General features: G+C 44.1%; 1 protein-coding gene across 1 annotated transcript in view; it reads left to right on the top strand.

The window, feature by feature from the left end:
- LOC126178037 (obg-like ATPase 1) overlaps window positions 1–15,848 on the top strand; it is a 295,876-nt gene that overhangs the window by 155,746 nt on the left and 124,282 nt on the right. Inside the window, exon 5 of the mRNA XM_049924499.1 lies at window positions 13,823–13,998. Within this exon, the coding sequence (XP_049780456.1) occupies window positions 13,823–13,998 (176 nt within the window). The remainder of the gene's footprint in view (window positions 1–13,822; window positions 13,999–15,848) is intronic.

The raw sequence follows: 15,848 nt of genomic DNA, 5'->3' as shown, positions 1-15,848 counted from the left end.
GCGGAAGTGCAGAACTACCCGAGGAGAGTGAATACGACATTGGAAAAATCTGCAACATTTATTGTAACGTTTAGCTCTCCAGAATTACATAAACATTCTTGCAGGCTATATCCATCTTAAGGTTTGCCCGTTTGTTCCTAACCCAATGTGATGCTTCAAATGTCAAAAATTTGGCCATACCAGCAAGGGATGTAATGGGAAGCCTACATGTGGAAACTGTAGAGGCTCAGCTCCAAAATCAGCCAATTCTTGTACACTTCCTCCTAAATTTATAAACTACTCGTACACTTCCCCCGGAATATACAAACTGCTTCGGGGATCATCCATTATGGAGCAGAAACTGTCAGGTTTACAACGAAGAAAGGAAAATCCAGGAGTTTACAAAAATTCAGGAGTTGAAAGTCTTAAGACGCATACACTGTGGTGAAGCTAAAAAAGCTTTCAAAGCTATGTAACCTCCAGTTTTTTATACCTCTTTTTCATCAACCATTAAGAAGCGAATCGCCAAGTGTGATGCCTCCACACGAACTCAGGCCACAGCTTCAAGTACAAGCACATGCACATGTTGGTGTATCTGTTGGGGAAAGACTACAATTGGGCCAGAAATAATACGGAAGCTGTCAGCGATGGGCTTAAAACCTAAGCCACATATTGCTGCCCACCATCAGAAGCCTGCTAAGCCATAACCTCAATCCAAGCAACCAACTCCTCCCGTAAGTAAATGTCAAAGTCGAAGAAAGTAACAGTTAAACCTTCGGATCGGCGAGCTCTCTCCCTCTCAGATGGAGACTTGAGGATATGGATTTCCACTCGGAGGAGCCGGAGAGCCAGGCACCAGCTAACGTTCCCCCTGACCTCTCAGCTAAATCACAGCCTCTGTGGGAGAAAGACAAGACCAACCATCGCTAATCAATGGCTCTCACGGGGACTTCAGTGTTGCAGTGAAATTTAAATGGATACCGATCACATTTGGAAGAATTACAGCTCCTGGTCCAGGAGAAATTGTTAAGCATCTGCTCACAAGAAACTCGTTTTAAAGTCACCGACACACCTGCATTAATGGGTTATCACCCCTACAGGAAGGACGATATTTACAAATTATTGTGCGGAGGTAAATGGCATTATGATGGCACGGGAAATGATTCACAGACATCACTATAAAAGTTTTCCTGTCTGTTCCGACTCGCTTAGTGCACTACAAGCGCTTCACCAAATGTACCCAGTAGAGCAGGTGATTCAGCTCACCTGTGACTCCTTACAGTGACTCCAACGCTGTGACAAGGTGGTGATCGTTTGCTGGGTACATGGTCACATCGAGAAACCGGGAAACGACATGGTCTTCAAAGCAACTAAGGAAACATGTCGGAATAGTGCTGGACGCCGTCATCTTATTTTCTGACAGATACATCATGCTTCAGTGGGAGACTGAATGGTTGCAGGTGACAGAAAACAAACTGCGGTCGATCAAATCGATCACACAGGCGTAGTGGACTACATGTCAGCCTCAGCGCTGGAAGGAAGTTCTGCCTACCAGGCTGCACATCGGACATGCCCTTTAACCCATGGCCTCCTCCTCTGGCGGGAGGATCCACCACACTGTGAGGTTTGTAGTGTGCCTTTTTCAGTTCAGCATATTTTGACAACATGTGTCTTATATACTGACATCCGGGCAGACCTCAGTCTCGAAGGAGATCTGCCCACCATCCTCGCCGATATTGATTACAGTGTTACAAGAGTGGTGCAATTTTGTGAACTGTCAGGCCTCATCCCTAAATTGACCGGAAGGTAGGCAGACTTTAATGCATTACAAACTGCTCCGCATGTGGGGACAGCCTTCGTCTCCAACCATGAGATTGGCTTGCAAAGGACCATAATGTTGAGCACAATTCTGTCAGAAACAGCAAAGGTCTTGGAGGAGCAGTTGGAAGGAATGGACAGTGTCTCGAAAGGAGGATGTAAGATCAGCATCAACGAACACGAAACAAGGATAATGGTATGTAGTAGAATTAAATTAGGTAATGCCGAGGGAATTAGACAAGGAAAGGAGACACTTAAAGCAGTAGACCAGTTTTTTTTATTTGGACAGCAAAATAACTGATGAAGGTCGAATTAGAGAAGATATAAAATGTAGAATGCCAACAGCAAGAAAACCGTTTGTGAGGAAAAGAAATATTTTACATCGAATATAAATTGAAGTGCTAGGAAGTCTTTTTTGTCTGGAGTGTGGCCTTGCATGAAAGTGATGCATGGACGATAAACAGTAGACAAGAAGAGGCTCTTTTTCAAGTGTGGTGCTACACAAGAATGCTGAAAATTGAATGGGTAGATCGCGTAACTAATGAGGAGGTACTGAATAGAATTGGGAAGAAATGAAATTTGTGCCACAACTTGCGTAGAGGAAGGGGTCGGTTGGTTGGACACATTGTGAGGCATGAAGACATTGTGAATTTAGTGTTGGAGAGAAATGTGCGGAATAAAAATTGCAGAGGGGGACCAAGAGACGAGTACAGTATGCAGTTCAAATGGATGTGCGTAGCAGTAATTGTTCGGTGATGAAGAGACTTACACAGGATAGAGTGGCATGGAGAGCTGCGTCAAATTAGTCTTCGGATTGAAGATCACAACAATATCAACAAGCCATTAGGAACTAAGATGCCATTGTACTAACGATAGTTATTAAATACAAAGAGAAAGAAAAAAAAATGCTATCAGTAAAGCTACGAGAGATTTTGTATTTGCGGATCATGCAAACAGTGTCAATCATACCAACAAAATCGGGATGGTAATTTTCTCTTCCCGGGGATTGGATGTTTGTGTTGTCCTCGTCATTTCATCACCATCATCATAATTCGTGACAGTGACTAGAGTGGACTGTGTAAAAACTTGGACTGTGAAAAATTGGAACTCCATACGAGCACTGATGACCGCGCAGTTGAGCGCCCCACAAACCAGGCATCATAATCATCATCATCATCCACACAAAATGAAATAGGAACCTTTGGATCAAGTATGACACCAGCAGGAGATGTGTGATGTAAGTTGAAACTAACTGTCCACCCTACCTGAACAATTAAGGTGGCTTAGAGGGGCAATGACAAACAGGTTTAACAGCAACAATCATAACAAGTAGCAGCTACTGTGCAGCGATTGTTCGTTACATTGTAGAAGAATAGTCATCACTGTAAATAAAAGTTTGCACTAGATACTATCTTCTGCCGGTATACGTAAATTATATGTAAAAAGAAAAAAAAGTACTTCCACAGCTGAAAACACGTAAAGCTAATCGCCACATAAAACAGTAAGTTCTTTCACACACTAATGCAAGACTGGGCAAACACCATGGTGTGAAATGCGAGGATAGTTTTACATATTCTAATGTGTACGATGCGGGTGAATACTACGCACCCGTATGTGGACGCCTGGCTGCCAAGTGAACAGAATTAGTCGGAAACTTCGAAACGATTTGTCTCTGTTAATGTGTTTCGCTGTACACAGTTAGCAGCCCGTAGACACACAAATAAATTGGTTTTGACACTAATCTACCCGGTTTAAGAGCGTGCTCTAATTCTGCATTTGAGTAGAAATGTGTAGAATGTGTAGCAATAGTGTTATAACGTTCACTGGGTAGTGTTTACGAAGGAGCAAATCAGCAAACTTTGAAGTTGGGAAACTTTGATATTCCACCCAAGACATCAACTCTGTTGACCTATCAGACTGATACAAAAAAACACTCCCAGAGAAGGAAAACGATGTCCACACGTAGGATGTTCCATTGAAGTCGGGTTGTGTGATATCTAGACTTTTGATAACAATTAGGTAATACTTTCCAACAGTATTAACACAGTTTATCGGCAGAGATGTTTTTCTTGTATGGCCGAGCGTTGCAATGAAAAATCTTCGTCTTACAAACATACTCAGCAAGCCACCATACGGTGCATGGCGGAGGGTATCTTTTACCACCCTTATTCTGTTCCACTCGCAAATGGAGCCGGGGAAGACTTATGTGGAGACTTGATTTTTCTTGTTTTTCGCAGTTCTTATTCGAAACGTACGTAGAATCGTTGCACAGTCGGCCGCAAATATCAATTCGGTAACTTTTCTTAATATTTTTCTTTAAAAGAACGTCATCTTCCCTCCAGGGATTCACATGTGAGTTCGCAGTCGTTTCCCTTACACTAGCATGTTGATCGAACCTACAGGTAACAAATCTAGGAGCACACCTTTGAATTATTTCGGTATCTTCTTTTTAATTCGAGCTGGTGGACATCCAAAACAATCGAGCAGTGCTCAGTAATTGGTCGCACTAATGTTTTTGGACGATCTCCTTTGTAGATAAATACTTTCCTAAAATCTCCCAGTGCACCTAAGTCAACCTTTGGCGTTTCGTTTCATATTGGTTTCCGATGTTACACATCGATATTTAATCGACGTGCATGTGTCAAGCGGCACAACACTAATGCTGTATTCAAACATTAAAGCAATGTTTTTCCTATTCATCTGCGTTGGCCTACTATTCGACCGCCGGCCAATGTGGCCGTGCGGTTCTAAGCGCCTCAGTTTGGAACCGCGTGACCGCTACGGTCGCAGGTTCGAATCCTGCCTCGGGCATGGATGTGTGTGATGTCCTTAGGTTAGTTCGGTTTAAGTAGTTCTAAGTTCTAGGGGACTGATGACCACAGCAGTTGAGTCCCATAGTGCTCAGAGCCATTTGAACCATACTATTCGACCACGGTATTATTGCACTTGGCCTCGCCTGGCCGTTACCGGAAACACGCTGTGAGGTTACTGTAAACAAGTACAGTGGTGACTAAGGATAACACGTCGCAATGCGAATGGCACCAAGCCAACTGTGCATATACTATCAAGGATTTCAGAGTGTCCTCGTGAAGTATCAGGTTAAAATCTCACCATAAGCCAACCGAAGTGCCGTGACAACCAGGTGCAGTAATATTGTGGTCGACTAATGCCGCTATCTACATTAGAGCTAGCTACAGTTCATCACACCAAATAGAAATACTGTCTAAGTCATTTTACATCCATCTACAGTGTCATCAGCGAACAGCGACTATACCGTCGCCTCTGATAAATACTAACAGTCGATGACAACTTACTGAATTCTGTCACTTGATAAGTCCTCGAGCGACTCACGTACCTGAGAACTCACTCCATACGCTCGGACCTTTGTTAACAGTCTGTAGTCGGGCCCTGTGACAAACGCTTGCTGGAAGTCCTGGAATGTTGAATCACTCTATTGCCCTTCATTCATGGTTCGCAGGATCTCGTGTGAAAGAAGGGTGAACTGAGTTTCGCGTGTGCGATGCTTCCTAAATCCGTGTTAATTCGTGGCCAGAAGCTGTTCTGCCTCAGGAAAATTTGTTATATTTTAACTTGCGATATACTGAAGAGTTCTGCAACAAACTGAAGTTTATATTATTGATATGTAATTTTGCGAATCCTTTCTTTTATCCTTTGTATCTAAGGAAGTCATCTGTGCTTTTTTCCTCGTACTTGGGACTGAGCTGGGTGAGAGAACATCTATAAATGCGAGCTAAGTGAGGGGCCAATGCCGAAGAGTACGCAGTGTAGACCCGAATTGGGATTTCATGTGGACCTGACGACTCACTTGTTTTCAACTCTTTCAGTTACTTCTCAGTGCCAGGAATGGTTGTTGCTATTCCCTCCATCCGTGACCGTGTGCTATGGTCAAACTAAGACATATTTGTACGATCCTCCTGCGTAAATGATTTTTTTAAACATGAAATTTAATACTTCAACTTCCCATCGGATGAGATGGTGCAGTGGTAAGTACAGTCCTCTCGCATTCGAGAGGACGACGGTTCATATCCTAGTCCGTACATCCAGATTTAGATTTTCCGTGATTACACATAAATTATGTCTACACTTGCACATTACTCGCCGAAGAACGATGTGGCAAGTGTACAGTTTGTTCTCACTGCTACAAGTGGTGTATGCCATTCTTCCAAAAACTCTGTAACTTTGAAGGGTAATTTTATTTATATTTGGGGTTTCACACCGCTTCTTTGATCCTATTTTCTTTCTGTGAATGTCTACCAACATCACTTTCTGTCTCTGAGTAAATCTGGTTCTTTATTTCCAGAAATACACTACGTAACTTCACTGTTCCTTCACCTATATGAAAACCGTACGACATCCTCGTCACTGAACACTTTAGTTCACTGCTTCTTGAAGCACATTAAAGGCAATTAGAAGCACGTCAGTACAATAAATTGATGAGAAATGCAGAGTGAATGCGAATTAGTGGGCTTCTCAATATTCTTTCAAAAGCCGTAAAAGTCCAAATTTTTTCTCACACAGAAGGACTTTTGAGAAATTAGTTAATATTGTATTTTGTAAGTAAGATATGAAATTTTCAAGACAAATGGCTGCAAATCCTCGATGACAATGTGAGACAAGCAAGTAAACCAGTTTGTTCCACCAGGAACGAATGAAAAGCATTCTGGCGGAGAGAGTTGCGTACTGCAAAACGGTATCACCTGCGGAGTCTGATGCCACAAATATGTTAGGATGAATGAAAATTATCTAAAACGTGACAGAGTGGAACATATAACAAATCATTACTTGACAGCTGACATTAAACTGGAGTCCTGCTACACTTCGTACATTGTGGTGACAAAAGTAATGGGATAACGATATGCACATATGCAGATGGCGGTAGTACTGGTACACAAGGTACTGAAGGGCAGTGCATTGGCCGAGATGTCATTTGTACTCAATTGATTCACGTGAAAAGGTATCCGAAGTGATTATGGCCACACGACGGGTTTTAACAGACTTTGAACGCGGAGTGATGATTTGAATTAGCCGCATTGAACATTCCATTTCGGAAATAGTTAAGGAATTCAATATTCCGAGATCCACAATGTCAAGAATTTGCCGAGAATAGCACATTTCGGGCATTAGCTTCTCACCACGGACAACATAGTGACCGACGGCCTTCACTTAGCGACTGAGAGCAGCAGCATTTGCGTAGAGTTGTCAGTGCTAGGAGAAATAACAGCAGCAATCAACGTGGGACGTACGAAGAACGTATCCGTTAGGACATTTCGGCGAAACTGGCGGTAATGTGCTGTGGCAGCACACGGCCGAAGCGAGTGCTTTGCTAACAGCATAGTCTGCAGCGTTTCTCTTGGGCTCGTTACCATATCGGTCGGACCCTAGACGACTAGATAACCGTGGCCCGGTCAGATGAGTCCCGATTTCAGTTGGTAAGACCTGATGGTAGGATCGGAAAGTGGTGAGACCCCCCACGAAGCCATGGACCAAGGTTGTTTTCAACAAGCCACTCTAAAAGCTGGTGGTGGCTCCATGACGGCGTGGGCGGTATTTGCATTTAATGGACTGCGCTCTCTTATCCAACTGAAGCGATGTTTGACTGGAAATGGTTGTGTCGGGTCACTTGGAGACTATGTGCAACCGTTCGTGGACTTCATGTTCCCAAACAAAGAAGGTATTTTTATGGATGACAATGCCCCATATCACCGGGCCACAACTGCTCATATTTTGTTTGAAGGACATGACGGACAATTCGAACGGATAATTTGGCCATCCAGATTGCCCGTCATGAATCCCGTCGAACGTAATCGAGAGATCAGTTCGCGCAAAAATTTCTGCACTGGCAACACTTGCGCGATTATGGACGGCTATAGAGGCGGGATGGCTAATATTTCTGCACGTGGATTTCACCGAATTGTTGAGTCCATGGCACATAGAGTTGCTGCACTACGCCGTGCAAACGGTCGACTTTTGTCACGTCAGTGTATTCAGTGCGCCCTTAGTTTGCTTACACCTGCAGTGAAGGCTGTTGGGTAAGAAGGTGATTTAAGATTTCCTCTAACGATTCACAGTCGACATTTCAGGCTGCTAGGGAGGCTAGAATAGGCGTGAGCATCCTTAGGGACCTTCAAAAGAGAAGACGAAGTCTCTCTCATATCACTGCAGATTTGTGTAACGGGATACAAACGGGCACGGTCAGAAAGGTGGTTGAGGTAGCTAGATAAAGCACTGTAAGCAGTCATTTATCTCTGAGTAGCTCTTTAATTTGAGCTTCAAAAATTATCCTGTGAGTATCAAGACTATATAATAATGAGTTACTTGTGTCAGTGTATTTTCGATTGATCTTGTACCTGACAGTTATTGTTAATATGGCATATTAACACTATCTTAGAGCGTCGTACTTGGACTACTACCAGGCAACACGAGGAGAAATACTGCTGCGTATTGTCGACATTGGTGACCAAGTACTGTAAATAACTTATCTCAATGAAGTTATGAAGATCGAAGTGAAAGTTTTTGTCTTTTATACTCAAGGTACCTCATTGGAATAACGAAACAGCCAATTAGGAAGATAATTTTCTTAAGTATTGGACAGGCTAGCAATGACACTGAACACTAAATTGTGCAACAAATTTAAAATTATGTAATTTGCAGTTGAAAACTTGCGGAATAACCGAGTGATTTTATTTCGTGCAAGGAGTTCTTTGTTTGTATGTAACTTGCGGTGAAGCTGAGCGTGCACATGTTTAATAAACTGTGGCTGTTGCAGATTAAATGACGTACACATAGATCGAAACGTTACATGGCAAAAAATCCGACAGAAAACGATAATGCTTTGTGTGAAACTTGTTTTGGGCTAACAGTGAACAGTGTTAGCATTCTGTAGCTGCTTGTGGTTAACTTGTGAGCACAAACGATGATTCGATACTACGATAACCAAAAACATCGACAGTTGAACTTTAAAGACAGTGACAGGCGCTCATGAACACTACTGCCGTTTAACAATCTAAAAACTTTTGAGACGACGGGTATTTCAACATTAGTATTCCACATTCCAACAAATGACTCAAGTAAAACAAAAATTTATCCGCGATAAGTCTCCCAATACTTGTTTGCTGACGAGAAGCAGACACGCCCGGAACGCGAAACCGCGTCGACACAAAAATTTGACATTTCAGATCGAATAGTCGCTGCTGGTCAACTGCGGAGGAGGCCAGAGTCTCCCTACCATCAAAAAAATGCGATGAAGTAAATACAATTTGAGAGAATTTATGAACTTTGTTCGTGATTACCAAAGACACATCAAGGCAATCATAAGGTCACAGCGTAAAGAAAAAAAAATCGCCTCCAGTAGGCGTGACGTTAACACTGCATAACACCTCCAGCCTTCTATTCGGTGAGGAAGAGACTCCACAAGCTTCTTGCCATATCCAGTTGCAGCCACTCATTGATGATAGGCCTACCGTGCAGTTACCAAACTGCGGTAAAGTTAACTGCAACGTTTCACTCGATGTTCAAAATAATCCCATGCATTTGGTAATAAGATCGGGAGATCTGGCGCGCCAATCGAGATGCAATATGGTGCCCGAGTGCTTATCAAACAAGGAACAAATGTGTGCAGTCCTCTGAACACGTTTGTTGTCATATTGGAAGAAGGGAGTGTCCACAGCACACTCATTATGAAGATGCAGACGAAAGAGCAAAACTTGATCAGCGAGAATGCTGAAATGCAGATCCCGTCTCATGTTTAAGATAATCTGAAAGAGTTGGCCCAAATCAAGGTACGGAAGAAGCCCCAAAAACATCATAGAACAACCTTTTATCCGAACTACACCTCCACACACTGCAGGTTAAAGGTCTCATTGGGCAGTCGGTAAAGCTATGTGCGTTGTCTCCCTTTACTACTGTCGACTTTGTGTTGTCTGACCTCTTGAAGACACGCAGTTTTATGTGCCGAAGTAAAAAAAGTTGTCTTCTGCGAAATATCCAATGCTACAAAACCGTAGCATACACTTGCCTTCGGAGTCGGAAGCTGGTCGAGAGGGGCCTGCATTCACTGATAGCAGCAATGCTGTCTGGCTTGAAACCTATTGTCAGTGCCAAGAAAGGTGATAAATATTTTCTCTGGTTAGCTTATTTCCATGTTATCATAGTTTATTATCGTGAATTTAAGAAAAAACTGAGCGCAAAACACCCAAAACCCCAGTTGCACAGCAAAGAGACAGTCATGGTATGAAACATATTTCTGACTGCGAAGGTATCTGGAAACGAATAAACAGCTGCAGAGTGAAAATCTCATTCTGGAGCCTAGATGAACTCAAGTTACTCATCAAGTTTTTTACACCGTACTAGATTCCGTCGTAACGAGGTGGTCTGTGCACAGTAGCGTGTAACCAACCCGATCGTGCAATATCAGTAGGAGGCAACTTTAACCTATCAAGTATAGACTGGAATATTGATGGATTCATTGCAGGTGGTATGGACAGATAGTCGTGTCTATTTGTTCTGGTCCGCTCGGCTAGCCGCGCGGTCTAATGCGCTGCTTCCTGAGCGGGAAGTAGTACCGGTCCCTGGCACGAATCCGCCCTCGGAATAGTGTCGAGGTCCGGTCTGCCGGCCAGCCTGTGGGTGGTATTTAAGGCGGTTTTCCATCTGTTTCAGCAAATGCGGGCTGGTTCCCTTTATTCCGCCTCAGTGACACTATGTCGGCGATTGCTGCGCAAATACTGTCTCCACGTACACATACACCATCATACTCTACCACGCAAACATTAGGGGTTACACTCGTCTGGTATGAGAAGTTCCCCGGGGGGGGTTCCACTGGGGGCCGAACCGCACAATAACCCTGGGTTCGGTGTGGGGCTGCGGTGGGGTGAGTGGATTGTTGTAGCCTGTTGTGGGGTAGTGAACCACTGCGGGCTACGGCGGGGACGAAGCCTCTCCGTCGTTTCTAGGTCCCCGGTTCAGTACACACACAGTTGTTCTGAACAAGTTTTTCGAAAACACTCCTGAGTAGCTATTTCGACAACCCACGCAAAGGAAATACATTAGACATAGTAGCTACGCGCGGGCCTTGCTCTATCGACATCGTTAGTAAACATTGATATTATTTTCAAGATGCTGGGCGTAAAGTGATTATGGGCAAACTTTAAACAAATTGCGAATCTCGATTTGAAGAAGAATGTGCCAAGTAACTAGACTAAAGATGGAACTGACTCATCGTTGTTTAATAACAAAATCTGGTAACTGCTGAGCAAAGATATTGATCCACGCTCAGATAGAAAAGTGTCGAGAGGCAAAAGTTGGCAGAAACTCACGCATCTATAAAACAATCTACGCATTAAGCATACAACTTTGACCGTCATACGTTAGCGAAAGATCTTTCCAAGTACCCGAGAAAATTGTGGTCGTATGTAAAAACACTACGTGGATCGAGGAATCTATTCAGTCACTTCTCCTCTTACAAAAGAAGACGGGGGGAAATCGGTCGTGCTCTCTCACATTAACCATCGCGGCATTTGAGTGGATCGCGCGAAACGCCGTCTGCGAATTTTCTTTTATCTCGTCTATTGTTGAAAATCTTCGTCCTTTCAACGGTAGACCCACTTCTGATCACCAGTTACGATTCGCTTGAGGAACATATCGTTTTCATTTGCGTCATCCAAAAACTCTTCACAGATTGTGAGGCGAAGGTCTCTCCGGTCTTGACTCGTGAGCCGTGGGACCAATTTGGCGGCAACACGATGCATTCCAAGATGCTCTGCCAGTATTTCATGACATGATCCAATTGAAATGTTACATTCTTCTGATATCTCTCGGACTGTCTTTCTTCGATGGGCACGCAAAATTTTGTTGACGTTCCCGACAGGAGCGTCGTCGGTAGACGTCGAAGGACGTCCTCAGCGAGGGTCATCTTTAACTTCCGTACGGCCATTTTTATACCGTGTTAACCATTCATAACACGGAGTATGGCTTAAGCACTCATCACCGTAGGCTTCCGCGCTATTTGGTGTGTGTCTGTAAAGGTTTTCTTAAGTTTCACGCAAAATTTAATGCAGACGCTTTGCTCCTCTAACTCTGCCTCCTCGAAATTCGCAGGCTGTACGACATAACGTTCTACTCAAAACAGCACAGAACAATAACTAACAGGCATACAAAAATGAAACTTCCGGCAGTTACACATTAAACACAGGGATGTGCACGGATGCCAACCTCATTCCGCTCCAACACGCCATTGGCGTGAAATTACGAATGCTCGGGAATTTTTTGAACAGACCCGAGAACAAGTAACGGACTCCATGTAACATACTGTGTTATCCCGCACCGTTGGTTGGAAGCTAGCAGACTTGTGCAAGCTAGAAGACTCGTGCGAAGGAATTAACGTCCCATGTTTAAGGTGCGTTTACACCTGTGCATTTGCGCCTAGTTGCCGTGCGACTGTGCTTGCCCCACGCGAAAGCAGAGGCACGCGTGTGGGTTGCAGTCGTCTTCTTTAACACGTGCGTGCGAGTAGTTCCATCCACTCACGCTTGTGTTCACACTTGGCGCCTCTTCTTCTTTCTGGGGCAAGCTACAGCCGCACCACGACTAGCCACAAGGCGCACAGGTGTAAACGCACCTTTAGGCTGCCACTAACACGGTTCATTTCTAGTGGAGCGGTGATCGGGAAGCAGGGACTGATGAATGGCGTCGCATTGTGTTCAGCGATGAATTGCGGTTCTGCACTACTCCAGATGACCATGATCGGCGAATACGGCGGCGACCTGGGAAGAGGTTCCACTCCTCCAATATTCCGGAGAGGCACAGCTCGGTGTCACTCCGGGCGTCATGGTGTGGGGAGCCTACGGGTATGACTGCTTGTCACAGCAGTGACACACTGAGTGACCTCTGCCGGCATATCAGTACGTCACGGACATCATGCGTCCTCTTGTGTTAGCGCTCTGGCTACAGTATCGTGGTGCAGTTTTTCTATTGGACAGCGCTCTCCACAAATGGTGTCTCTATGAACAGTATTCGTGATAATGAGGTACTCCAGTGTCTAGCAAGACCTGTCCCCGATACAACACGTGTGGAACCAGCTCGCACGTCAACTCCATTTCAGTGCTAGTATCCAGAATATCAAGGGCCAGTTACAACTGCTGTGTGTCAGTTTGCCTCATCATACAACGGCCTTATGACAATCTTCTCAAGCCGGCCGGAGTGGCCGTGCGGTTCTGGGCGCTACAGTCTGGAACCACGTGACCGCTACGGTCGTAGGTTCGAATCCTGCCTCGGGCATGGATGTGTGTGATGTCCTTAGGTTAGTTAGGTTTAAGTAGTTCTAAGTTCTAGGGGACTGATGACCACAGCAGTTAAGTCCCATAGTGCTCAGAGCCATATGAACCATGAACCATGAACCATACAATCTTCTCAGCCGAAACAGAGCGCGCCTCCAGGCAGTGCAACGTCTCATACTGATAAGTGGACGTATACCGACGAGTTCTTTGTAAATTTGGTTTGATTTTGTAATCACTGAAACTGCAGCTGATACCATCTCAACCCGTGAATTTTCATTCCGTTTCCTGCCCCTCTCCGTGGGCACTTCACTTGTTTGTCATGCAGGTAACGTCCTTGATAACGGTTGATGCTTCGTCAGGTGAACATCCTGTTCTATCATACACAAACCACATCATTCTTGTTGTTGCGTGGGGCACGCTCTGTAGGTCTGAAAGAGTTCATCGCCAGCGTAATTTTATATGTAACATTACATCAAGTGTTATTTCAATTACAGCTCAAAACTAAATATTTCTGGACTTTTCTTCTTGTTTTGATCTGAGAAACATACCTCCTAAGTTTTTTGATACATTGTATACATATCTCAAGCCATACGAAACGGAACAAAAATAATACACATGCCGTGCTGTTAAGGTCGCGGCTAGCTAGTTTTATGACGATGAAGGCAGTTCGTACAGAGCTTGCAATGTATTGAATTTGGTTACATCTAACGCGTACTTCTCTGTGTGTGCAGGTGCATTCGAGGATGACGATGTGACGCACATAGAGGGCGATGTGAATCCCGTCCGTGACCTGGACATCATCAGCGAAGAGCTCCGTCTCAAGGACGAAGAGTACCTCATGACGCACATGGAGAAGCTCGAACGGACTGTGTTAAGAGGCGGTGACAAGAAACTGAAGCCAGAATATGTAAGTATCGTGTTTCCGATTGTCTCACCGCTCATGCTGTAAATGGAAAATTACTTTCACCATTCTGTCTGTACTATTCCTTCTGTGTTGTGTCTTTAATGCTTTCTGAGGCTTGGTTGTAGGACATGGGTTTCTAGGTTGATAACATGGTTGCGTGTATGTCAAAGTAGCAACCTATTGTTCGGGACTCTGTTAGGATTCGTTCCTAATCAGTTTTTCGCCCATAATATTTACCTTCAAGATGACATATGGCAATGCTGTGCGTGTGTGAAAAATACTGAGTTTCAGCTTGGTGCGTGTTCCACATTAAACTGTACGTCCCGCAGTAATTGGCTGGACAGCATGGAAAGAGCGTGCCATCTTTCAGCGGATGCATGCATAGTTAATCAGTGTGATGTTTCAAGTACACTTCAGGTTGGTTGCTGCGCTACGTAACTTATTCTACACTAGCCGCAGGGTCTGACAGCAGTTTAGTTCAGATTTCTCAGAGTCAGGTTGTCGCAGTTTGAAATTGATGCCATTCTCCAACAGTTTCTTATTTCCTCGGCTCTTTCTCGGATTTTTTATCCTAAGTGATTCAGGCGCGCGTCAGGAGATTGTCGACCCGGACTTGTTCTGCAAGGTGCCCCAGAGATACCCTCACTTAGAAAACTCGTTTTAATCACGAAATTTTAAGTTTTTTTAAAAAAATACGGCGGCCTTCCAATCGAAAACGAAGTCCTCTTCTGTCTCGCCATTCCTGACGTAAAAGCAGCCCCGGATCTACGGTATTTCTGAACCGGGGCGAAAACATCATAGTGCTGCACCTCCCCCCTCCCCCCCCCCACCCTCCTCGCACTCCAGCGATTTTTCAAAAATATGTTCATTTTGTAGCGCACATCTTTCTGAAATGTTTTATATATAAAACATATATATTCGAGAAAACGTAAAACATGTTAGTTGGTCTTAAGTGTGCCAAAGTGCAGTGCCACGTCCCTTCACACAGCATTCTTCTATCGCACGTCACTATATCTCGCCTGTGGAATTCAAAACCATATATTTTGTAATAGAGGCCATCAGACCCCTATTCAGGACAGTGGAAATTAAATCTCGTATGGTGCCTCTCCTGCTCCCAGTCGGCTGCCGCCCTCCCCCCCCCCCCCCTAACTTTCGTCAGGGCAGCGCGAACGTAATCCCTACTACCAAAATGTATGCGCCCTAAGGACGCCCATTTTTATTTATTTATTTATTTATGAACATAACATCATTACAACATTACATGAACAGAAAAATGTAATTGTGAATAGCTGGTCAATATGTCACATAGTCGAAATCCTTTAATAACAGAAATAAATACAACTGAAACGTGTGACAAGTTATTCACAGAGAGCTTTTAGTAACAATTCTAAAAAAATCAGCATGAGTTGTGAAATGTAAACAAAATAGAAATAAGTGTATCAGGTAGGAAACTAAGAGAAAATGGAAAACTCTGATGAGAAAAGAGAAAGAAAAGGGATACTTCTAGCGAAAGTATTCACTGTAAGTGAAGCGTCCTCTGATATCCGTACAATAACGCAACCGATAAAGTGGTGGCAAAATGTTTGCGGTACTGCGGTGAACTTCGCTATCGTTGATGACATTCCCACAGGTAGGCCATGTACTGCACGGCGTCACTGAGTTGTAACTCAAAAATGGCGTAGGCAGTGTGTCCCAGTAGCCAGGCCACGGCGTTACATTTCGTTTCTGGGTGCAGTTTAAGGTCAGGAAGGATAATCCACATTGGTGATGCAAAACTTTTTTTTGATGTGTGTAGTTGAGATCCTCGATTCCGAAGTTGCATGAACATATAATTAACTTTGCACGGAACACTC

This window comes from Schistocerca cancellata, chromosome 1 (assembly GCF_023864275.1).
Source record: "Schistocerca cancellata isolate TAMUIC-IGC-003103 chromosome 1, iqSchCanc2.1, whole genome shotgun sequence".
Lineage (NCBI taxonomy): Eukaryota > Metazoa > Arthropoda > Insecta > Orthoptera > Acrididae > Schistocerca > Schistocerca cancellata.
This window is presented reverse-complemented; position numbering and strand designations above follow the sequence as displayed.